General features: G+C 49.0%; 1 protein-coding gene across 1 annotated transcript; it reads right to left on the bottom strand.

Moving 5' to 3' along the window:
- Positions 1–1,814: 1,814 nt before the first annotated feature.
- Positions 1,815–22,352, bottom strand: LOC121585493 (carcinoembryonic antigen-related cell adhesion molecule 1-like). The gene is made up of 7 exons (XM_041901833.1): positions 22,275–22,352; positions 21,815–22,066; positions 21,422–21,697; positions 20,775–21,034; positions 5,257–5,532; positions 2,983–3,234; positions 1,815–2,510 (listed from the first exon to the last, which is right to left on the bottom strand). Exons 4-7 carry the CDS (start codon positions 20,788–20,790, stop codon positions 2,416–2,418), a joined length of 639 nt encoding a protein of 212 aa, XP_041757767.1. The 5' UTR covers positions 20,791–21,034; positions 21,422–21,697; positions 21,815–22,066; positions 22,275–22,352; the 3' UTR covers positions 1,815–2,415.
- Between the last annotated feature and the right edge of the window lie 3,894 nt (positions 22,353–26,246).

Below are 26,246 nucleotides of genomic sequence, written 5' to 3'. Positions count from 1 at the left end.
TGATCTTCACTTGCTCCTTTATCTTCCTCAGAAATTCCCTCTGTTGTTTCCTCCTGGCCCATTGCACTCACAGGTAAAGTAACCAACCTGTCCACAATTATAACACTCTTCTGAAAGTTGCTGGAAGTGTGGCTGAAACCTTCCTCCTCCTTCTAAGCCTTCTCGTCCTCTTCCTCTCCAATTCTGTGTCTGTCCAGAAACTGGCTGTGGATATGGAACAACTGGTACCGCCCTTGGTGGCTGGTACAATTGCGTTTGACCTTGTTCAGTTGAAGCTGTAGCAGTGATTGTTGATTTGGTTCACTCTGATTCTTCATAACCAAAGCTTCTCTTCTCCATCTTATTCTCCACCAGTTGTATTTGATTGAGTTTTCTGAGAGTTTCTTGGTCCTGTTCCTTCTTGTTGTTGACATATCAGTATTCTTCAAAAGCTTATATTCTAAGTTTTGTCCTCGAAATATCATCTTCCATCATCTTCTTACTAGTGGCCTTTTTCCTTGGCCTCAATGTATTCTTTTCCTCCAATTCTTGGGATCCTTTTCTCAGCAGTTTTTTCTTCTCTTCTGTATCTTCAGCTTCTCGAGTTGTACTTTGCAGTTCTCTTACTTCTTCTAAACTATTCGCCTTATCCCGGCATGATACGCATCGGTCTATATCTCTTTCTATTTCTTCTTTGCTAGTCATTGTAGGATAAAATCCTCTTGAACATAAAGCACCTTTAATCTCCAAATCTTCATCGCTTTCTCCATCTTCACTTTCATCAGAGATCGAATCTCTAGTATCCTTCTTCCTTCAACTTCCATCAGAGATCAAATCTCTAGTATCCTTCTTCTTTCCTCTCTTGCCAACTTCCTTCTGATCACAGAGTCATATCCACCCATGATCTCTTCTCAATCACTCTCATCTTCATCATCATCATCTTCTTCAAGTTCCATCTTCCTTAACCTCACCCCCCCCCAAATCAATCAATAAAAATATGAATATTCAAAAAAAATTATTTAAAAAATTTATTCAAAAAATTAATTAGAATTAAAATAAAAAATTCAGCAAAAAATAATCCTTATGAATAATCAAAAATATTTTTTTATTTCTATATCCTATTTTACTAATTTATCAATTAGTGGCTATTTTACCACATCCCCTCAGGAAAGTAAATTCAAGTAGTCAACCTCAGAGCAATCCAAAAATAAAGACTTCCAATCCTACAACACTACAATACCCATAAACCCCCTTGCTTTATAAGCACCCAATTATCTTAATTTTACAGAATAATGTCAGTACTCGATTTCCAACAGAACTGTAATCAAACCAAGTGATGCACAGAAACTCCAAAATGCAAATTTTATTCAATTGATCAGTCTGTTGCCAAGTCTCTGTGAAATTGTCATAACATCAAATATCCTGTAGGGGAAGATTTTTTTGTAAACAGAACATCACTAGCCTGATATCTGACTCGATCCTCTGTCGCGTCACACCTTGTCACGTGATGTACACGTCAGCCCCTCTCTTTCTTTCTCTCTCTCTCCTCTCGTCCCATCGTTCCTATTTCCTCTCATATGACAAAAGAGCATAGAAACAGACAAGAATTTAGCAGTTTATGCAATCACTGAGTCACTTCAACCATTCAATATTCCTCCGTTCACATTCGCTCTAAGAATTAACTCAGTAATAATTATAGATAGCTCAATAACATTTTTATTTTATTTATTTACTTAATTATTTTTATTTTTATTTTTAATCCATCAACATCTCTCTCTCATTTATCAATTCAATATGTGTCAAGAAACCAGTTTCATCTTCAAACAACAGCCGATGTAACAACCAGAACATTCCATTCGTGTTCAAATCTCTTCTCTTTGTTCCTTCGTCTGTATCTCTGTCTCCCCCACTTGCACCCAGTGTAACAGAAGCATATGCTCCCTACGTCACTCTAGTGTCGTAAAATCACACCGAATGCGTTATCAGGATTTTAGGCCCACCCTATAGGTCGCCTCCCTGAGGTCTTTACAAGATTGCAATGCCCTAATGTATACGTATATCTGCCTTGTACATCTGCCTTGTATATCTGCCTTGTATATCTGCCTTGTATATCTGCCTTGTATCTCTGCCTTGTATCTCTGCCTTGTATCTCTGCCTTGTATCTCTGCCTTATTCACTACCATCGATTGCTCTAGAATTTCTATCTCTATAGACCCTCTATAGGTACTCTCCCCCCTTTTGCGCTGTCTACCAGTGCAAATAAATTTATAATGATTAGGCCAGACCCCTAGTTCTCAGCAACAAAGCAACACAAAGCACACCTCGGTCCTAACGGTACATCTCTCCAGCGCACACTCAAATAGCATCCAAGCTAACAAATGCCCAAAGTGGTGAGAAAAAAAACTCACCCTTATCTGGCCATGACTTCAGAACGAGTCAGCTTGGCGGCAATGAATGGAACAAAGGAGAGAGGCAGACCCTCCCTTTTCGTGACGCCATTTGTAGTGTCGAGTCAATGCTGGCAATTATTGCTGTGAAACAAAGGAGTCCGCTCATACTGAACCCTTGATCATAAGTTTTATTCATATCACAAGATTCCAGCATAAGTTTTACAGATGTCATGACCACCCGGAGAGCGGCGTCCCAGATTGCAATGGCCGCTCTAACCTCTTCTTCGTTTTTACCCAGTATATATAATCTTCCCAAGATATGGGTGGCTCCCTCTACTGTCCAATCCCCTGTCTACAACACACACTTCCTGTCTTTTGTATGTGGCGTCACACTAAAACATTCCCTCTTGACACTAAAATAAACATCCTCTCAGGTTCCACTTAAAACCATTAACAAAGTCAAAATCTTAATACACTACATCTGTTCTGAGGGAAACTCAATATTAGGAAGGTGTTCCTAATATTTGGTATACTCAGTGTATATTGAGATATTAGTCTTCTTATTAGATCGTAAATTAACACAACAAAGCAAATAATCTGTAGTCTGACTTACCAATGATGGTGAGCATCTTGGAGACAGTATTGTTTTTGCCAGTGATGTTGTTGAAGGCCACACAGGTGTACTTCCCATGACTGGCTAAGGTCAGTGGGCCAGTCTCATACACTGAGCCAGTCGCCACCTGGGAGCCATTGAAGAACCAGCTGAACTGGCTGAGAGGCTGAGAGGAGGCAGAGCAGTTGAAGGTCACACTGTGTCCTGTTTCTCCTAATGCTGGTCCTGTTATAACAGGCATCTCCAGTCCATCTATAATACAAAAGACAATCAGTTAGACCAGGGGTGTCAAATTCATTCCATGGAGGCCCTAGTGTCTGCTGGTTTTTGTTTTTTCCTTTCAATTAAGACCAAGACAACCAGGTTTGGGGAGTTCCTTACTAATAAGGGACCTTAATACATCAATCAAGTTCAAGGGAGGATCGAAAAACCCGCTGAAACTCGGCCCTCTGCGGAATGAGTTTGACACGTGAGTTAAACCCAACATCTGTCATTGGCCAGACGGTCAAAGGTCATCAACATACAGTTGAAGTCGGAGGTTTACATACACTTAGGTTGAAGTCATTAAAACTCGTTTTTCAACCACGCCACAAATTTCTTGTTAACAAACTATAGTTTTGGCAAGTCGGTTAGGACATCTACTTTCTGCATGACACAAGTCATTTTTCCAACAATTGTTTATAGACAGATTATTTCACTTATAATTCACTGTATCACAATTCCAGTAGGTCAGAAGTTTACATACACTAAGTTGACTGTACCTTTAAACAGCTTGGAAAATTCCAGAAAATGATGTCATGGCTTTAGAAGCTTCTGATAGGCTAATTGACATAATTTGAGTCAACTGGAGGTGTACCTGTGGTGGATTTCAAGGCCTACCTTCAAACTCAGTGCCTCTTTGCTTGACATCATGGGAAAATCAAAAGAAATCAGCCAAGACCTCAGAAAAAAAATGGTAGACCTCCACAAGTCTGGTTCATCCTTGGGAGCAATTTCCAAATGCCTGAAGGTACCACGTTCATCTGTACAAACAATAGTACGCAAGTATAAACACCATGGGACCACGCAGCCGTCATACCGCTCAGGAAGGAGATGCGTTCTGTCTCCTAGAGATGAACGTACTTTGGTGCGAAAAGTGCAAATCAATCCCAGAACAACAGCAAAAGACCTTGTGAAGATGCTGGAGGAAACAGGTACAAAAGTACCTATATCCACAGTAAAACAAGTCCTATATCGACATAACCTGAAAGGCCACTCAGCAAGGAAGAAGCCACTGCTCCAAAACCGCCATAAAAAAGCGACTACGGTTTGCAACTGCACATGGGGACAAAGATCGTACTTTTTGGAGAAATGTCCTCTGGTCTGATGAAACAAAAATAGAACTGTTTGGCCATAAGGACCATCATTATGTTTGGAGGAAAAAGGGGGTTGCTGGCAAGCCGAAGAACACCATCCCAAGCGTGAAGCACGGAGGTGGAAGAATCATGCTGTGGGGGTGCTTTGCTGCAGGAGGGACTGGTGCACGTCACAAAATAGATGGCATCATGAGGAAGGAAAATTATGTGGATATATTGAAACAACATCTCAAGACATCAGTCAGGAAGTTAAAGCTTGGTCGCAAATGCATCTTCCAAATGGACAATGACCCCAAGCATACTTCCAAAGTTGTGGCAAAATGGCTTAAGGACAACAAAGTCAAGGTATTGGAGTGGCCATCACAAAGCCCTGACCTCAATCCTATAGAACATTTGTGGGCAGAACTGAAAAAGCGTGTGTGAGCAAGGAGGCCTACAAACCTGACTCAGTTACACCAGCTCTGTCAGGAGGAATGGGCCAAAATGCACCCAACTTATTGTGGGAAGCTTGTGGAAGGCTACCGAAACGTTTGACGCAAGTTAAACAATTTAAAGGCAATGCTACCAAATACTAATTGAGTGTATGTAAACTTCGGACCCACTGGGAATGTGATGAAAGAAATAAAAGCTGAAAGAAATCATTCTCTCTACTATTATTCTGACATTTCACATTCTTAAAATAACTGACCTAAGACAGTACATTTTTACAAGGATTAAATGTCAGGAATTGTGAAAAACTGAGTTGAAATGTATTTGGCTAAGGTGTATGTAAACTTCCGTCTTCAACTGTATGTCAGATGGTATAAGAGGTTGGATCCAAACCTTCCCTTTGACTTTACTACAAAATGTATAAAGGAAGTTCTCAAAGATTCCACCTCAGGCCATTGTGTCAAAGTTGAACTTGTTAATAACTATTCACAGTTGACGGTCAGTCTGTAGTCTGGGCTGGTCATGTTGCTCAGGGGGTTGGAGGCAGAACACTGATAGTCTCCGTTGTCAGAATGCTGGACAGGGTTGAATGTCAGTGTATTGTTGTTCATAGAGAAGTTTGTTCTGTTGTCAGCATACAGAGGCCAGCCGTTCCTCATCCATTGAATGGAGTAAATGGTCCCAGCGGTCTCACAGGTCAAAGAGAATCTCTCGTTCAGTATTGGCTTGGCTCCAATGACTTTCACCATGGTCATGGTCACAGGTGCTGTGGAAAACAGATCAAAGGGGTTTCCAGCTGTTTTTATCTCAAATTCCATTTTATTATACTGTAGGTTCAACAGCACATATGCTGTGTATAAAAAACTGAACACAAACAAAGTAAAGCAAATGTTAGTCCCTTGTTCTATATCGTGGAGCTCCGCCCCATAGGGGAGCTCTGCTCCTAGTGGTTTACCCTCTGCCCTAAGGCAGCAGCAGCCTAAGACAAAATTATGCACACACCTACAGCCAATAGGAGTACAGGTGTCCCTATAAGAGGGGATGCCTCCCCTCAATCAGCCTCCCTTTTTCTTCAGCGACTGGATGACTAGACTGAAGAGCCAAGAAGAGACGAAGCACGAAGACTCAGGACGAAAAAACGCCGTTGATATTCCAGTCATCAACGTTGTCTAAATGAGCACACCGGGAGATTTTCCACCCCCAAAAGCTCTTTTCAGAGCTCAGTGCAGATGCACTTCCATGGCGGCCGGTGACCACCACGACCTATGTTTCGTGTGTTTGGGATCCCAGCATGCCAAGGAAGGCGTCTGCAGTCCCCCGAATTGCGCCTCCTGCGCCTCCTTTCTTTAAAGGAGAGGAAGCAGCGTTAGGGCGTTTTTCAGGGAGGACATCCCCCTTGAGGATGTGCTGTCGATACTAGCCTCTGCTTCAGAGGCGTCGTCCGACGGCGCAGACTCGGGGAAGATAGGGACTTTGAGGAGGGGTCTGGCATTCCAATGGAACAGTCGGACCCCGTCCCTCATACTTTCAAGCCCCCCTTTCCTTTGGAGAGCGAGAGGGCTTGTAGTCCCTATAGCGAAGGGGATACGAGCTCTGAGAGATCAGAAGCGCTCTCTTTCGCTGCAGCCTCTCTGAGATCGGATTTTCCGGGTCTCATTGAGAGAGCTGCTCAACGGCTGGTAATAAGGCTGCCCCCTCTTCCCTCCGTACCGGAGGTTGATATGATGGAGGGCGGTCCTTATTCCAGGCCAAGGAAGGCGGCAGAGCCAGTGGCTCCTGCCATGCCTTCTTTGGCTAGGTACGTTGAGGGCTCGTGGGAGGCACCTTTAGCGGCGCGTTCGCCTGTAAAAGCGTATCTCCCATTCACAAGAGTGGAAGGAAGGTTTCAGTGTCAGGGAATCCCCAGGTTAGAGAGCGCCATGGCGGCGTATCTCGTACCGGGTTCGAGCCCTTGGCCCTCTTCCAAGAAGGCCACGTTGCCATCCCAGAAGGACCGACTCACAGCGTCGCTGTTAGAGAAGTCCTTTGGGTTGGGAGCCCAAGCTGTAGCAGCAGCTAACAACATTGCCCTCTTGGCGGCCTCTCTGTCCCGTTTAACCACGGGTAAGACAGAGCTGGCACCGGAGGAGGTGGAGGAGGCGTCCAGAATTTCTGGCGCCATACTCCACCTGACACAGGCGTCCCGCAGTCTGCGCGGGGAGGTCCATGGCCACTTCGGTGGTCGGGGAACGACACCTCTGGTTGTCATTGACATCCATGAAAGAGGCAGACAGGACGTCTCTCTTGAACGCCCCCTCTCTGACGACGGCCTCTTTGGGGTCGCAGTCAAAGAGGCGACGGAGCGTTTTCTAAGTTAGAGGAGGAGAAGAAGCAGTTGGCCAAGCACCTGCCGTTGGCAGGACGACTCGGTCCCCCTCCTCCCCAAAGGCCATCTACCTCCGCCCCTCTAAGTAGACCGGGGTCTACGACGAGGCGGCGTAATCGGCATCATCCGGCGGCCACGAGCAGCAAGGGACGGGCCCGGCCCTCCCAGCAGCTACGGTGGCCCCACTACAGCCGAGCGAGGAGGCAAGAGGAGGCGTACGTGACGGGACGCGGGGGAGAGGATGGAGGACGCATCGATGGTGTCGAACGTGCCCACTGTTCCCCCCCACCTTTCGGTTGAAGGGATGGGTGTTGATGTAAATGCCTTTGTTGATGTGTTTAATAAAGAGTTGGCTCCACCTGAGCCTCTTTTCCATAATACGTCCGAGAGCGTTCAAATCTCACCCTCTCTTCCTTACCACTCTAAGAGCCATTCAGCCCACCGAGGGTGCGTTGCTGAACAGGCACTAAGAGTAGGTATCCAGAAGACCTCAATCAGGTCGTCACATCACACTTCACGTATAAGAAGTGCTTTACATAGAAGGCAGCAGTCCCGGTCAGATTCTGACATGAGGACGCAGCCGCTATTTGGGGATGGCGCACTAGCACAGACTAAGGTCTCCACTAGTACTGAGCCAGACCCATGCTGCGCTTCACGGAGGGCCCGATTACCGCGGTCACCAAGGTGCCCAGAGTATCGGCGCCCCCAGGCATTGTAACACAGCAGCTATCTGGGGACGGCGCATTATCGCAGACCAAGGTCTCGGTTAATGCGATTCAGACCCATGCTACGTTCACGGAGGGCAGGATTACTAGCGTTATGGGTATAACCAAAGTATCAGCTCCCCTGACAGAACGAGCCAGTACTCACCACACTGAGCGTGAATCAACCCACCAGGGGTGCAGAGTTGAACACACACAGAAGGTGAAAGTTAAGAAGGTATTGTGATGTCACGAGAGGCTGTGTCCTGGAGGGACGTTACATCCCCCTGAGGTGGCTGCAAACCCAGACAGCTATGGCTCCATCTGCTGGTATGGTCGGGAACTCCACCCCTCTATGGCCAATCTTCCCACGCAGCTGAAACAAATGAGGAGCTGATGAGCTGAAGGTTTTGGGAAGGGAAGAGACACAGTCTCCAAGCTGGGCTCTCTGGAGGACAAGAGTGCTGCACGTCCACTTCCATGAGGAATATAAGGATTTGGAGATACTTACCTTTGGGAAATACTCACCTTTGGATATATGCACCTGTGGAAATACGTGAGAGACATTTGGAAGGACTTTTTGCTGGGTTGGCCACTAGCTGCAACGTGGACTACAGTAAGGCTGGGGAAAAGTTATCTGAGCGAGTGAGAATTATGACTTTGGATGTGGAAGAGACATCCCTGAACTGTTAACCCTTAAAGAGCCACAAGAGAACAGAATTTTTGTTATATTTTCGTTAATTTCCCAAGACCTATAATAAAATCCTTGTTTTGTTTGAACCTTGTCTCCTTGCACTACTTGAGCAATCCCGCTGAAAGCTGTGTAGCCTCTCGTGACGTCACAGATGGTGGAGAATACGGGCACGCTCAAGCGTTAATAGTGCATGTCAGAGGAGGCTACCGAAGGTTTGATCACCCAGTTTTCCAAGTTGGCCGTAGGCTCCCCGCCGACTGAAATGGAGGACATATTGAAAGCCCTTGTTGCTGGCCAGCAAGCCCAGATGCAAGCAAACGTGGCTCTCTTGGAGGAGCAAAAGAAAGCCAACCTTCTGAAGGCAGAGGAATTGCAGTTGCAGAGACAGAGGGTGGTCCAAAATACCCGCCCAATAAAGGCAAGTGACTTTATATCTAAGATGGGAGCTACCGATGACATTGAGGCATACCTGCATGCATTTGAGGCCACGGCCACTAGGGAAGCCTGGCCCAAGCAACAGTGGGTTGGTCTGTTAGCCCCCTTTCTAACCGGGGAATCGCTGAATGCTGTCCGGGACCTGGGCCCTGACCAGGTTACTGACTATGATGCCCTGAAGTCTGAGATCCTCAGCAGATATGGACTCACAAAGTTTGGTATGGCCCAGCGCTTTCACAGCTGGACCTTCCAACCAGACCAACCTCCTCGGGCGCAGATGCATGAACTTGTCCGAATCGCAAGGGAAATGGCTGGATCCGCAGAGGAATACAGCAGCGGCGGTGGTGGAGGCCGTTGTGGTGGATCGTTACCTACGCGCCCTGCCTTATGAGGCAAAACGGTTCATCAGTCAACAGGCCTTGACCACGGCTGATCTGACCGTGGAAGCTGTGGAAAAGTACCAGGCCACAGCGGAGAGTGCTGAATGCTTCCCGAAAAAGACCCCAGGAGTGCGGCCCCCACCACAAATGGGAAGAACCCGTCCAAAGGACCCCAAGGTCTCGGAACCCAGCCACGTCAGGACTTATCCCGGCTCCAGGGGGAGCCAGAAACCAGGCGGGTCCAAGAAGAGTACACCAGGAGGGGGAAACTCGACAGTGTTACCGGTGTGGGGAGATGGGACATATCTCCTGGCAGTGTGGGAAACCAGCCGATGAACCTATGCCCACTGCGGAGTCCTCCAGCTCAGCACCCACACACCGTTTTGCCTCGCTCTTGGGAGTCGTAGATGGCGGCCCAGATCGACCCCCCACCTGCCCGGTAACTGTGAATCACCATGATGTGGGAGGCCTTACTGGATTCTGGTAGCCGGGCCACCCTGGTGCGTAAGGATTTGGTGGGCCCAACGTGTCTGACCCCGGGAAAGTCCTCCCAGTTTCCTGTGTCCATGGGGACACCAGAGAATACCCCATTACTGAACTTACAATGACCAGCACACGGGGAACCATACACACGACGGCGGGGGTGGTTGATTCCCTCCCCGTCCCTGTCCTAATTGGACGAGACTGCCCAGCCTTTTACCCACTCTGGAGAGAGTCTCAGGAGAGGATAACCCGAGTACCTCGGAAACGGAGAGGCAAGACTCATCCTGGGAAGGCTCCGGTGCAATCCTCCGAGTTACTCACTCCCGCCCGGGCTCTGATAGGGATGGCAGGTGCCCAGACCGACACAGAGACGGAGCTACAGAATCTGGACAAAGAACTGTCTGGTCTGAAGGGGACCGCTGAGAGGTATCGTTTGTTAAAGCAACAGTTAGACATGAAGACAGAAGAGTTAGATATCCTCCAGGCTAAACTCCAACAGAGCTCCTTCCCTAAGCAACAGGAGGAGCTGGAGAGGCTGCGCAGGACCATCGAGGAGTGTGAGGAGACCCTGCGCAGTAGTAAGGAGGTCCAGAAGAAGGCAGAGGAGAAGTACAAGGTGTTGGAGAACAAGATGAAGAATGCGGAGGCAGAGAGAGAGAAGGAACTGAAAGCTGCTCAACAGAAGCTAAACTCTGCTAAAACCAAGGCTGATGCGTTCAGTAAGAAACTCAAGGAGAGACAACAGGAGGCTGAGTCCCTGGTCCTAGAGTTGGAGGAGTTGAAGAGAGAGCAGTCTGGCAAGCACCACGGCAATGCGGACGCCCTCTCCCGGCGTGATGCCTTCTTCGCTGCCTTTACCCCGACGAGGACGTTGGTCCCGAGGAGGGGGATGTGTGATGTCACGAGAGGCTGTGTCCTGGAGGGACGTTACATCCCCCTGAGGTGGCTGCAAACCCAGACAGCTATGGCTCCATCTGCTGGTATGGTCGGGAACTCCACCCCTCTATGGCCAATCTTCCCACGCAGCTGAAACAAATGAGGAGCTGATGAGCTGAAGGTTTTGGGAAGGGAAGAGACACAGTCTCCAAGCTGGGCTCTCTGGAGGACAAGAGTGCTGCACGTCCACTTCCATGAGGAATATAAGGATTTGGAGATACTTACCTTTGGGAAATACTCACCTTTGGATATATGCACCTGTGGAAATACGTGAGAGACATTTGGAAGGACTTTTTGCTGGGTTGGCCACTAGCTGCAACGTGGACTACAGTAAGGCTGGGGAAAAGTTATCTGAGCGAGTGAGAATTATGACTTTGGATGTGGAAGAGACATCCCTGAACTGTTAACCCTTAAAGAGCCACAAGAGAACAGAATTTTGTTATATTTTCGTTAATTTCCCAAGACCTATAATAAAATCCTTGTTTTGTTTGAACCTTGTCTCCTTGCACTACTTGAGCAATCCCGCTGAAAGCTGTGTAGCCTCTCGTGACGTCACAGTATCAAGGCGCCGCCTTGTTTTACCTCATAGAGACCTCATACTACAGACTTCTAGGAGTACTGTAGTGAAGGGCTCTGATAGCGAATTGCAGTCACCTAAGATGACGCAATCGCTTGCTGGGGATGGTGCCCTGCCACAGGCTGTGGCCTCGGTCAGCGCAATTCAGACCCGCGATGCGTTCAAGGAGGGCAGGAATACGACGGTTACGGGTTTAACCGACGTCCCTACTCCTCTTTCTTTCTCAGAACGCATTGATAGTTCCTCTCCCCTTTCACGGGAGGCCCACCTTGGGCTGTTCCACCACTTCAATGTTGGGGAACAGTGGCGGTAAGGGCCATAGAGGAATACAGGTCCTTCCTACTGGATGCACCACAGCTTTCGCGCCCAGCCACTTTCTCTGCATTGCTGGCAGTGGCGAAGAAGCTGCACCCTCTCACGCTGGCTAGAACAGACGTTGCAGAAGGGCTATGCTCTCCAATTCCACCGGACCCCACCCCGTTCAGGGAGTGGTGGAGACGGTGATGAAAACGCCAGACAAAGTGGCCGCTCTGATGACAGAGATTACGGAACTTTTGGCGAAGGAGGCGGTGACAGTAGTTCCCCGGGAGCAAAGGAACAAAGGGCTATATTCGCCTTATTTCCTAGTGCCCAAAAAGACGGGGGAGTGAGGCCGATTTTGGATTTACGCATTCTCAACGAGAGCATAACCAAACGGCCCTTCCGAATGCTAACGACAAAACGTCTGCTGGAATGTGTCCAGAGAGGGGACTTTTGTACGAGCATAGACCTAAAGGACGCGTACTTTCATGTGCCGGTTCAGCCGCGTCACAGGAAGTTTCTGCGGTTCGCCTTTCAAGGGGGTGGCGTACGAATACACGAGGATGCCATTTGGGTACGCCCTGGCACCTCGCACATTTTCCAAGTGTGTGGAGGCGGCATTAGAACCGCCTTCGTCGCCAGGGAATACGGCTACTAGCCTACCTGGACGACCTACTGGTTCTCGCCCCGTCAGCAGAGCTGGCGATCACTCACACAACACAGACAGTGATGCATCTCACAAGTCTGGGGTTTGCTGTGAATTGGAAAAAGAGCGCGCCCTGGCCCACTCATCAGATTGTCTACCTGGGGATACAGCTAGACACTGTGAGGATGAGGGCTCGAATTTCGGACCCCCGAAGGGTAGCCTTGTTGCTAGCCCTGAGGAAGTGTCGTCCGAATCACACGGTGACGGCGCTGTCGATCATGTCACTTTTGGGTCACTCTGTGGTTCCGCTGGGACTCCTGCATATGCGCAGGATGCAGCGATGGTTCGCCCAACTAAGACTAGACCCATTACGGCAACGTCATCGGTTGGTGGTGGTTCCCCTCTCGCTCAGTGCAGACCTAAACTATTGGAGAAACTCGCACTTTCTCACGCACGGAGTCCCGATAGGAAAGGTGTCCTCTCACATCCCAGTATTCACGGATGCGTCCCTGACGGGATGGGGAGGGTAATGTCAGACACAAGTGATAGGAGGTGTGTGGCCTCAATCAGGTCGTCACATCAACCTCCTGGAGTTGGAAACGGTTCGACTGGTTCTGACCCACTTCGCGTCTACCCTTCGGGGTCGCGATGTGCTGGTCTGGTCAGACAACCGGACCACAGTAGCCCACATAAATCGCCAGGGAGGAGTCAGGTCTCCTGCTCTCCATCGGGCGACAGAGGAATTGTGGCTGTGGGCTCACGAGCACCTTCGCTCATTGAGAGCAGCACACATTCCGGGCTACTTGAACGTAGGAGCAGACCTCATGTCAAGAGGGGGTCCTCGAGACGACGAGTGGTGTCTGCATCCAGACATTGTTCTCCAGATTTGGGAACAATTCGGGAGAGCCGAAGTGGACCTATTCGCGTCACGCGTGAACCCGCAATGTCCTCTGTGGTTCTCTCTGAGGGAACAGGACGAACCGCCACTGGGAAGGGACGCCTTTGCGCACCAACCGTGGCCGAGAGTTCTCCTGTATGCATTCCCTCCGCTGTCCTGCATCCTCCCACTGCTAGCCAGGGTGAGGTCAGGGGGGCTGTCAGTGATACTGATAGCGCCCGATCGCCCGGGGGCTCCTTGGTTTGCGGAGATGAGTCAGATGTTGATTGCGCCACCTTGGCCAATTCCACATCGACGGGACGCGTTGTCTCAGGCGACTGGCACGATAGGGAAATTGCCCATAATCGGCCAACCACTGAAGGCCTGGCTGCTGAGAGGGACAGGCTAGAGCGCTGTGGGTTATCTGATGCAGTGATCAGGACCATACAGGGTTCACGTGCCAGTTCCACTTCTAAGATGTATGCCAGTAGATGGAACGTGTTTTCACGATGGTGTGTCACACAAGGTGTAGACCCCATGAGCTGTCAGGTGGAGAGTATTCTCTCTTTTCTACAGCTCATGTTTGATAAGCAAAAATCGCCTGCCACGATTAGAGTGTTTGCAGCAGCGATTTCAGCTTGTCATGAGGGTTTTGGCAGAGACAATGTCTTTAGCCACCCTCTAGTGAAACGCTTCCTATTAGGAACGCGGCGACTTAGGCCAACACCTAGAGTCACGCTTCCTCAGTGGGATTTGGCTTTGGTACTCGAGCGCTATGTAAGTCGCCGTTCGAGCCATTGAATCAAATACCCCTCAAGATGCTGTCTATAAAGACAGCACTGTTGCCTCGCTGACTACAGCTAAGCGGGTCAGAGATTTGTGTGCTCTTTCGACTAGACCTGACTGCTTGGCCATCAATGGTGACCTGAGCAGAGCAGTGTTACGTCCTAACCCGGCATTTGTGCCGAAGGTTATTAAGAGTTCATATAGGTCACAGACCGTGGAGCTGTGGGCTTTTTCTCCTCCTCCTCATAGAGAGAGGAGTGAGGAAAAGCTCCATCGCCTGTGCCCGGTACGCGCTTTGGCGTGTTACGTCGAGCGCACAGCAGCGATTAGGTCATCGCCTCAGTTGTTTGTGTGTCACGGTGCGGCTGCACTAGGTAGACCACTTTCAAAACAGAGGTTGTCTCACTGGCTTTGTGAAGGCAGCAGGGCGGCAATTGCCTCAGGGTATCAGAGCTCACTCCACTCGTGGAGTAGCGGCTTCTACTGCCCTTTTCAGAGGAACAGGAGTAGAGGATATCTGTAGAGCAGCATCCTGGTCGACGCCGTCTCCATTTATCAGTTTCTATCTCTTAGATATGTCTTCTAATTCTCTGGCTCGATCTGTACTCAGCGTGGCTGAAGGGAGATCTTGAGCAAGAAAGAGAGGAGAAGCAGGACTGTGGACACAGGTTTCCATCAGGTCCGCTTTGGTTAGGAAGACGTGTTTTTTGATAGATGTGTTTTCTAACTCTTTGGCTCGGTCTGTACTCAGCATAGCTGAAGGGAGATCTTGAGCTAGGAAGAGAGGGAAAAGCAGGACTATGGACAGGGTTTCCATCAGGTCCGCTTTGGATAAGAAAACATATTTTGTGGCATGAATCCTGACTGACAGGGTCAGTACAGTAGAGGCATGCGTTGATTAACAGAATGTGAGGTCATCTATCTGCTTGTTCAGTTAGTATGACTCATGTTTTTGTTCCTGTCCACTAATCTCTGGGATTCCATTGAGTGAGTGAGGCGGTCTACCGCGTTTACAATGTAGAGTGACACTTGGTGTCATTCCATTAGTGGTCGGTAGTGTTTTCACAGGATATTGAGGCACATCTATCTGCTAGTACAGATTAGTATAGCTTCTATTCTGGTGATCTGCCCACTAGTCATTGGCATTGTGTCACGGTTTCGGCCGAGACTGCTCCTCCTCCTGGTTCGGGCAGGCTTCGGCGTTCGCCGTCCCCGGAGTACTAGCTGCCACCGCTCTATGTTTCGTTATTTGATTGCTTTTGTCTGTCTGTTACACCTGTGTCCATTTGTGTGTTGATTACGTGTCGTATAAGTTCCTTGTTTTGCACTAGTATGATTGTGTGTTGTTTTTCACTGTCATGCTGTTCGGAGCTACGTGTTTGCACTCTGTTTGTTTTGTGTTTAGTGTTTACGCGTGTATGCGTAATTCTCCCTCGCCTCTTGTTTTGTCGAGGTCGTGTTACTTTTGGACATTTGACTTTGGATTATTAAAGTCTGTTGGACTTGACCTCTGTGTCCTGCGCCTGACTCCTCCACCACATCCACATCGGTTCCCTTCTGACAGAACAACACACCAACATGGAGTCAGCAGGAACAGCGGCGGCACCCGAATCCCTGGAAGACCGGATCAACTACCAGGACACCATGATCCGGCAACTCGGGGGACCGCCATGGAGGATGTGTCCAACACTCTGCGCCCGATTGGTGAATCGAGAGGTGCCCACGCACTCTTACAACATCCCATCACCAACGGCCAGTCCTCCTCTCTCAGCACCGGAACCCAGTGGCATTCGGCTCTCGCTCCCGAGGGCATATGACGGTTCTGCAGCCGGGTGTCAGGGATTTCTCCTGCAGGTGGAACTTTACCTGGCCACCATACACCCGGCGCCCTCGGGATACGAGAGCGTCTCCGCCTCATCTCCTGTCTATCCGGCAAGGCGTTGGAGTGGACCAACGCCGAATGGAGGGAATAGACGCCGCAACCATCACCTACGCGGAGTTCTCCCGCCGCTTCAGGGCTGTCTTCGATCATCCACCTGAGGGAAAGCGGCGGGAGAGCGTCTGTTCCACCTCCGACAGGAGAAGAGGAGCGCACAGGAGTTCGCACTGGAGTTCCGGACACTAGCAGCGGATGCGGGGTGGAATGAGAGGGCCCTCATCGACCACTACCGGTGTAGCCTACGAGAGGACGTTCGTCGTGAGCTGGCCTGCAGGGACACCAACCTGTCGTTCGACCAGTTGGTGGACATTTCCATCCGTCTAGACACCCTGCTGGCTACCCGCGGACGTCCCCAGTGGGGGTCGTCCATTCCGCCCTCCAGCACCTCCGAGCCGATTCCCATGGAGCTCGGGGTGCTGGGCGCTAGAGAGAGGAGGAGAGGTAACCCGAGGGGGCCATCCCCTGCACCACCTGTGGTCGTGGAGGACACACCGCGGCCAGGTGCTGGGGAGGGTCTGCTGGGAGAGGTGACAACAGGCCACGCACTGGGGAGTCATTTCAGGTGAGCAGGCGCCCCACTTACCCAGAGCTCTCTGTTGGTCACATGAGTATTCCTGTGAGATTTCCACAGGTGGCACCTCATTCCCAGCATAAGGCGCTAGTAGATTCAGGCGCAGCTGGGAACTTTATTGATCGGGCATTTTGTTGTAGGTTAGAATTCCCCTTCGGCCGGTGAAGCTCCATTTCCTGTCCACGCATTAGACAGCCGGCCGTTGGGGTCGGGCCTGATCAGGGAGGTCACAGCACCACTGACGATGACGACGCAGGGGGTCATGAGGAGATCATTCAGTTTTATCTGATTGACTCTCCTGCGTACCCGTGGTGTTGGGCCTTCCCTGGTTAAGCACCCATGATCCTACCATAGCGATGGCAACAGAGAGCTCTTATGGAGTGGTCTGCCCAGTGTGTAGGGAGATGTTTAGGTGTTTCCGTAGGGCGACCTCGGTAGAGAGTCCGAACCAAGTGCCCGCACTGCGCATTCCCCCTGAGTATGAGGATTTAGCACTTGTGTTTAGCAAATCGAGGGCAACACGGCTACCTCCTCATAGACAGGGGGACTGTGCGATAAATCTCCAAACAGGAGCGGCTCTGCCACGGAGTCGTGTGTATCCCCTGTCTCAAGAGGAGACAGCGGCTATGGAGACTTACATAGCCGAGTCCTTGGCACAGGGATACATACGGTCCTCCACTTCCCGGTCTCCTCGAGTTTCTTCTTTGTGAAGAAGAAGGACGGGGATTGCGCCCGTGTATTGATTACCGTAGTCTCAATCAGATCACAGTTAAATACAGTTACCCACTTCCACTGATTGCGACGATGACGGAATCGTGCAGCGAGCGCGGGTTCTTCACAAAGTTGGATCTCAGGGAGCGCGTATAATCTGGTGCGCATTAGGGAGGGGGATGAATGGAAAACAGCATTTAGCACCACCTCGGGTCATTACGAGTATCTCGTCATGCCATACGGGTTAATGAATGCTCCTTCAGTCTTCAAATCCTTTGTTGACGAGATTTTCCGGGGACATGCATGGGCAGGCTGTAGTAGTTTACATCGGCGACATCCTAGTGTATTCTTCTACACGAGCCGAGCATGTAGCCCAGGTGCGCCGAGTGTTGAGAAGACTGTTGGAGCATGACTTGTATGTCAAGGCAGAGAAATGCCTGTTCTTCCAGGAGTCCGTCTCCTTTTTGGGTTATCGGTTGTCCGCGTCTGGTGTGGAGATAGAGGTAGACCGGGTATCGGCCGTGCGTAATTGGCAAACTCCAACAACGGTAAAAGAGGTGCAGCAGTTCTTGGGTTTTGCTAATTACTACCGGAGGTTTATTCTGGGTTTTGGACAGGTTGCAGCTCCCATTACGTCCCTGCTAAAGGGGGGTCCGGTTCGTTTGCAGTGGTCGGCTGAGGCGGACAGGGCATTTGTCAAACTAAAGAACCTGTTCACCTCGGCTCCTGTGCTGGCGCATCCGGATCCCTCTTTGCCATTCCAAGTAGAGGTAGACGCGTCCGAGACCGGTATTGGGGCAGTTCTGTCACAGCGGTCCGGCACGCCACCTAAACTCCGCCCCTGTGCGTTCTACTCCAAGAAGCTCAGCTCGGCGGAGCGCAACTATGATGTTGGGGACAGGGAGCTGTTAGCCGTAGTCCAGGCCCTAAAGGTGTGGAGGCATTGGCTTGAGGGGGCTCAACACCCTTTCCTCATTCTGACTGATCACCGTAACCTGGAGTACATCCGGGCAGCTAGATTGAACCCTTGTCAGGCTAGGTGGAACATGTTCCTAACCCGGTTTGTTTTTAAGATCACATACATCCCTGGGTCCCAGAATGGTAAGGCAGACGCCCTGTCCCGGCGGTATGACACAGAGGAGAGGTCCAACGAGCCTACTTCCATATTGCCGGAGTCTTGTTTGGTGGCTCCGGTGGTATGGGAGGTCGATGCGGAAATCGAGCGGGCACTGCGTACCGACCCTACTCCCCGAGTGTCCTGTGGGGCGGACGTACGTGCCGCTCGAGATTCGTGATCGTCTTATTTATTGGGCTCATACATCACCCTCCTCTGGACATCCAGGTATTGGCCGGACCGTGCACTGTCTTAGCATGAAATACTGGTGGCCAACGTTAGCTAGGGATGTGAGGGTTTATGTCTCCTCCTGCTCGGTGTGTGCCCAGTGTAAGGCGCCTAGACATTTGCCCAGGGGTAAGCTACATCCCCTGCCCGTTCCACAACGACCATGGTCCCACCTATCGGTGGATTTCGTTCAACCGACCTACCCCCTCCCAGGGGAATACCACCATTTTGGTCGTTGTGGATCGGTTTTCCAAGGCTTGTCGTCTCCTTCCCATGCCGGGTCTCCCTACTGCCCTACAAACCGCTGAGGCCCTATTTACCCATGTGTTCCGGCACTATGGGGTCCCCGAGGATATAGTGTCTGACCGAGGTCCCCAGTTCACCTCCCGAGTTTGGGGGGCGTTCATGGAACGGTTGGGGGTCTCGGTAAGCCTTACCTCGGGGTATCACCCAGAGAGCAATGGGCAGGTGGAACGTGTCAACCAGGATGTGGGTAGGTTTTTGAGGTCCTATTGCCGGGACCGGCCGGAGGAGTGGTCTAGGTTCATTCCCTGGGCAGAGATGGCCCAGAACTCTCTCCGCCACTCCTCCACCAATTTAACACCTTTCCAGTGTGTTTTAGGTTATCAGCCGGTCCTGGCACCATGGCACGAGAGCCAGATCGAGGCCCCTGCGGTGGACGAGTGGATTCGGCGCTCGGAGGAGACGTGGGGACGCTGTCCATGTCCATCTGCAGCGTGCCATCCGTCAACAAAAGGCGAGCGCCGATCGCCACCGCAGTGAGGGACCGGTATACGCACCGGGAGATCGAGTCTGGCTCTCGACTCGAAACCTGCCCCTCCGCCTGCCCTGCCGGAAGCTGGGTCGGCGGTTTGTGGGGCCCTTCAAAGTCCTGAGAAGATTGAACGAGGTGTGTTACAGGTTACAACTGCCTATAGAGTATAAAAATATTAACCCCTCATTCCATGTGTCTCTTCTCAGGCCGGTGGTAGCTTGCCCACTCCAAGAAGATGAGATAGGAGAGACCCCTTTGCCCCCTTTGGACATCGAGGGGGCCCCGGCGTACAGAGTCCGGACCATCTTGGACTCGAGGCGCCGGATGAGTGGTCTCCAGTTTCTCGTGGAGTGGGAGGGGTACGGTCCGGAGGAACGGTGCTGGGTGCCCAGGAGGGACATACTCGATCCATCCCTCCTGACTGAGTTTCACCCCACGCGCCCGGGTCCGCGTCCTCCTGGCCGTCCCCGAGGCCGGGGTCGGCGCACGGCTGGAGCCGCGCGTCAAGGGGGGGGTACTGTCACGGTTTCGGCCGAGACTGCTCCTCCTCCTGGTTCGGGCAGGCTTCGGCGTTCGCCGTCCCCGGAGTACTAGCTGCCACCGCTCTATGTTTCGTTATTTGATTGCTTTTGTCTGTCTGTTACACCTGTGTCCATTTGTGTGTTGATTGCGTGTCGTATAAGTTCCTTGTTTTGCACTAGTATGATTGTGTGTTGTTTTTCACTGTCATGCTGTTCGGAGCTACGTGTTTGCACTCTGTTTGTTTTGTGTTTAGTGTTTACGCGTGTATGCGTAATTCTCCCTCGCCTCTTGTTTTGTCGAGGTCATGTTACTTTTGGACATTTGACTTTGGATTATTAAAGTCTGTTGGACTTGACCTCTGTGTCCTGCGCCTGACTCCTCCACCACATCCACATCGGTTCCCTTCTGACACATTGCCATTGGACTAGGTGGGGCGGGTCTTTTAACCGATGACGCGGTATATTGTGACGCCCGTAGGGGTTTTTAGTTGCAGTACTGCGGGACTCGGTTGCAGCCATTGCTAGGCCTGACTTTCTCGTTTCGATGGGAAGTGTTAGGCTCGGCAGGGAGTACATTTTGGAGCGCTACGCTCCGCCTTAAACCACTAGGAGCAGAGCTCCCCTATGGGGCGGAGCTCCACGATATAGAACGATTAGTTACCGGAGTGTAACTCCAGTTCTATGAGTGGAGCGGAGCCCCATAGGACTTAAGGCCCTGCCGACCCTCTCTAGTCTCGCTGAAGAAAAATATCTTGGGAGGCTGATTGAGGGGAGGCATCCCCTCTTATAGGGACACCTGTACTCCTATTGGCTGTAGGTGTGTGCATAATTTTGTCTCAGGCTGTTGCTGCCTTAGGGCAGAGGGTAAACCACTAGGAGCAGAGCTCCCCTATGGGGCTCCGCTCCACTCATAGAACTGGAGTTACACTCCGGTAACTAATCGATTTTAAGTAGCAGTTACTGACTCACCAACAACAGTGAGCATCTTGGAGACAGTGCTATTTCTGCCAGTGACGTTGTTGAAGGCCACACAGGTGTACTCCCCATGACTGGCTAAGGTCAGTGGGCTAGTCTTATACACTGAGCCAGTTGCCACCTGGGAACCATTGAAGAACCAGCTGAACTGGCTGAGAGGCTGAGAGGCTGAGAGGAGGCCGAGCAGTTGAAGGTCACGATGTGTCCTGTTTCTCCTAATGCTGGTCCTGTTATAACAGGCATCTCTGGTCCATCTATAATACAAAAGACAAACAGTTAGACCAGGGGTGTCAAATTCATTCCATGGAGGACTTAGTGTCTGCTGGTTTTAGTTTTTTCCTTTCAATTAAGACCAAGACAACCAGGTTTGGGGTGTTCCTTACTAATAAGGGACCTTAATACATCAATCAAGTTCAAGGGAGGATCGAAAAGCCCGCAGACACTCGGCACTCTGCGGAATGAGTTTGACACACAACATCTGTCATTGTCAGACGGTCAAAGGTCATCAACATATGTCAGATGGTATAAGAGGTGGGATCCAAATCTTCCCATTGACTTTACTACAATATTTATAAAGGAAGTGCTCAAAGATTCCACCTCAGGCCATTGGTTCAAAGTTGAACTTGTTAATAACTACTCACAGTTGACGGTCAGTCTGTAGTCTGGGCTGGTCATGTTGCTCAGGGGGTTGGAGGCAGAACACTGATAGTCTCCGTTGTCAGAATGCTAGACAGAGTTGAATGTCAGTGTATTGTTGTTCATAGAGAAGTTTGTTCTGTTGTCAGCATACAGAGGCCAGCCAAACCTCATCCATTGAATGCAGTAAATGATTCCAGCGGTCTCACAGGTCAGAGTAAACATGTAGTCTGCTATTGGCTGGGCACCCATGAATTTCACCATGGCCATGGTTACTGGGTCTGTCAGAAAAAACATCAGTGTCACAAGAATATTGACTGCAATCACAATCACTGTATGTTGAATGGCCTATATCTACATGTACAAGTTAAACAGTTTGGATGTCTCTTCTGTCTTACCAATGACGGTGAGCATCTTGGAGACAGTGCTGTTTCTGCCAGTGATGTTGTTGAAGGCCACACAGGTGTACTCCCCATAACTGGCTAAGGTCAGTGGGACAGTCTCATACACTGAGTCAGTCGCCACCTGGGAGCCATTGAAGAACCAGCTGAACTGGCTGAGAGGCTGAGAGGAGGCCGAGCAGTTGAAGGTCACGATGTGTCCTGTCATCGCGATATCCGGACTAGTTACAGCAGGTCTCTCTGGTCCAACTGTTAAACACAAGACAGTATGGTTTATCTTATGGTTTGACTATTTTGACAAAGATTAGTAAGTAAATAGCCTTGCACAAGCCTTGGCTTGGTGTGTGTCGGAACAGCTCATAGGAGCAGGAGCCTATCTCCTATTTCTGTAGCGTGTTGCAGCTTGATGTATAAGTACATCCCCTGGACAGGACGCTAGTCTATCACAGGCCCTTACCGCCAATCTATCTCCTTAATGTTGAGTGCCAAGCAAAGACACATTGGATCCCATTTTTACAGTCATTGGTATGACTCGTCCAGGGATCAAACTCCCAACATTCTAATCTCAGGCTTCCCATCACTGTTCAACGCAACTGCTGATATCGGCTCTAGAGTAAAAGAAGAGGATGAGTCATTTGTCGTGTTGTACTTCACTCGATCGGTGGTAAAAAGACCATTGTAAACTGGGTGGTTTGAGCCCTGAATTTGCTGAAAGCCATGGTATACCACGTGTATGACAAAACATTGCTTTTTACTACTCTAATAACTTTGGTAAACAGTTTATAATAGCAATAAGGCACCTCGGGGGTTTGTGGTATACGGCCAATATACATTTACATTTTAGTCATTTAGCAGACGCTCTTATCCAGAGTGACTTACAGTTAGTGAATGCATACATGTTTTTTTGTTAGTTTAATTATTATTATTAATTTTTTTCATACTGGCCCCCCGTGGGAAACGAACCCACATTCCTGCCCGCCAAACCCTCCCCTACCTTGGACGACGCTGGACCAATTGTGCGCCGCCCATGGGTCTCCCGGTCACGGCCGGCTGCGACAGAGCCTGGACTCGAACCAGGATCTTTAGTGGCACAGCTAGCACTGCGATGCAGTGCCTTAGACCACTGCGCCACTCTGCGTTGCGTCGTGCATAAGAACAGCCCTTAGCCGTGGTATATTGGACATATACCACAACTCCTCGGGCCTTATTGCCTAATTATATAACATTGTATTCATAACCATCAATAATCAAATATTCACTACCAACTATATGACATTTCGTAACAATGAATATTGCCTCACCCATGATCTTTATCATTGTGGTCAGGGTGGCGAATCGGAGTGTGACATTGTTGTGGGCTAAGCAGGAGTAACTTCCTGTCTGGTTCTCCCTGGTGTTCTGCAGGCTGAGCTGTGGACTTTGCTCGTTGAGGAACGCCCCATTAAACCTCCACTTGTAGGACACAGCGGGTTTGGACTGAGCGGAGCAGGACAGAGTGATGTCAGAGCCCGATTTGTAGGCTGTATGTCCTATGGTCATCTCAGGAAGTACCATCATGGTGAGATTACTTGGGACATCTATGGGAGGAACCAATAACAATGATGTGTTGGGTAAACATTACCTAGAATATGTTTTTGTCCTGCTCTACTAAACACAGTGTACTAATGATCCATGCAAATAATGACCTGGATCATGTGGACACAGAGGAATGGTTTGGTATGAAAATAGGCATATTGCATCATTGAATGGCATGCTGGCTCTCAATGACAAGGTAGAATCCATGTATGTTGTGTATGATTGATATGTACTGCAGACTCTGATACTCACATCTAACATTGAGGCCAATGGGCTGGCTGGTGCCATTGCTGATTCCGTTAATGACCTCACATCTGAAAGGCCCTTCATCGTATCGTGTCACACTGACTATGGTGAGAGTGCTGTTCCCACCACCAAGCCAAACTCTGTCACTGGCTGTGACCTCTGAGCTGCCATTCAGCCAGCGGTAAGAGAGGGAGGTGCCAGAGGAGACGGAGCAGGTGAAAATGGCAGTGTCTTTCAATTCCACTAGATCAATGGCGTTGGCCCTTAGAGTCACGTTTGAAATGGGCTCTGTGGGTGAGAGAGTAGATGGCAGTCAAGATAAGATGGATGTGTCTCAAGAAAGTGTTTTTGTGTGTTACTGAATTACAACCATCTAGTTGATGTTTTGTTTCACACTGTAAAACTTGTTTAGGAAATTACTCTAAATATGCTATTTTATTTTATTTACTTTTCATAGAGACCAAGTTACAGGATTGAGCGCTGTAGAGCCCTTAGTCTCTTTGCACACACATAAAAGGTATTGTGTACGTCGTATCTGAAATTGAAATGAAACATTTGCTCATACTCTGTGATTTGTTCAGGTTCATTATTTTCAAAGGTATTATGAAGGCCAACTTCACTATATGTTCAGAATACATTGACACATTTAAGTGTTAGCTTTCCATGTCAGGAAAATGACTTTGCCTTTCATTATTGTGACAGAGATGAATCATTGATAGAGAATGTATGTGCATGCATGTTTGGATGTGAGTGTGCAGGTGAGCATGTGTGTTAGCAAGTTACCGCGTGTGCCAGTGAGTGTGTGAGTGAGAGTCTACCATTGTAGAAGGAGAAACAGTCAGGCAGAGTTCAGTTCCTTACCCCGGACAGACAATATCCCCACTGTGTGCAGGTCTGGCTCCATTCCCTGGATCGTATACATTCCTGAGTCGTTGAGTTGGAGAGAGCTTATGGACAGCTCTGAGGAGGAGCTGTTAAATGAGACTCTGTCTTGATAACTGATATGCACACTAAGGCCAGTAGGATAGAAAATTACGACGACTGTAGTTTAATATGACCAGGTCCCTATGATGATGGGGCTTTGGGGAACTAGGCATGTTTTGATATGTTATTAATCAGTACAAAAGTATTCTCAATATTTTCTTTAAAATACAAAAAAATATTTAAGCAGATCTTCCGACTATGGCACTTTAACAGAAATACTTGCTTTTGTTTCAAAATCAGTGCCTTCAAGTTGAACTAAACATTTACAAAATGACCTACTCTCTATAGTATTTGTTTAGAGCCTAGACATTGGTTGTCAATGTAATATAAATAGATTCTCCATCTTTCTGACTTGATACCGTTTGACTGAAGTGGTTAAAAACAGAGACATTTTAACAATCTGTTACTTGTATCACAAATAGGCATCAATATATTTCCAGAATGAGCGTATTGTCCACTTCACCTGTAGTGAAATTGAGCAGCACCAGGAAGAGAACACACACCAGAGGATACTCCATAGTTCTGCCACTTATCAAACACCACGGATCAGAAATGAACGGGACACTTTCCTATACACCAAATGACTGTCCAGCCTTCTTGGTAAATCCAAACATACTGCACAGTCACAGTCTCCTCTCAATCAGCAAATACTTATTCAGGATAATGTAATGGTGCTGGAGTCAGATGATGCAAATGTACCTACCCACCCTACCTGCCGCCAGAACACACTCACACACACCTACCCAACTACCCACGCCCTGTTTTGCCCACGTACATTTTTCCCACTGTGTTTTTTGTTGACACACAGGGGTGTTTTCATGTTGATCAAATCTGATCAACTCTGACTGTCCTATACGGGTCCTGGGAGGAGGCTGGATGGTACATGGCCAATGAGGCTGGGGATAGGTCCTCTGACGCTGTCAAAACTCATGATCTGTTCACAGTGGCTAAGGCAACGTGGGCTCATAAGACACTGTTCACATTGAACCTGTCAAGAAAACACTTACAGTTCCGTGAAAAAGTATTTACCCCCTTTCTGATTTTCTATTTTTTTAGCATATTTTTGATACTGAATGTTATCAGATCTTCAAACAAAACCAAATACTAGATAAAGGGAACATGAGTTTACAAAAAAGAAATAAAAAAAAGGATACTTATTTTATTTAATAAAAAATGTTATGCAACATGTCGTGGAAATTCACCACTAAGGACTCAAACTCAAAGTAAATGAAGCAATGTTTATTAGCGGAGAGGTTCACAAACTCAATACAAGCTTGATGAAAACTCTGAAGGGGGCGTTATATGTTATATAACACAGTTATATAAGCATGATTTACATTATCATTATTAATGTTGGTTCCTAAATGTGACTGACTGATACCTCACAAGGCTTTTTCTCTCAAAGCTGAGACCTTGTATCGCTTATCTAGTCCCAGAACAATGTTGAAATTGCTTGGGAGTGATAGTGTGGTTACCTCCTTTGTGCAATCAACCAGTCACACTCATGAACCCAACCAAGACATGTTATTACAAAAGTAGCATTGGGATAAACATACGTTCACATACACACAAGAACATTTCCATCACAAACACCCAATTCCCCTGTGTTAAAAAGTAATTTCCC

This window comes from Coregonus clupeaformis, chromosome 17 (assembly GCF_020615455.1).
Source record: "Coregonus clupeaformis isolate EN_2021a chromosome 17, ASM2061545v1, whole genome shotgun sequence".
Taxonomy (NCBI): Eukaryota; Metazoa; Chordata; class Actinopteri; order Salmoniformes; family Salmonidae; genus Coregonus; species Coregonus clupeaformis.
The sequence above is the reverse complement of the archived record's forward strand: the minus strand, read 5'-3'. Positions and strand labels throughout refer to the sequence as shown.

What these genes read in the sequence shown, in the direction of transcription:
- LOC121585493 (XM_041901833.1), bottom strand. An exon ending in CTACAGACTGACCGTCAACT is followed by an intron (nt 3,235 to 5,256) that starts GTGAATAGTTAT and finishes TTTGTATTATAG; the next exon opens with ATGGACTGGAGATGCCTGTT. An exon ending in CAAGATGCTCACCATCATTG is followed by an intron (nt 2,511 to 2,982) that starts GTAAGTCAGACT and finishes TTTGTTTCACAG; the next exon opens with CAATAATTGCCAGCATTGAC.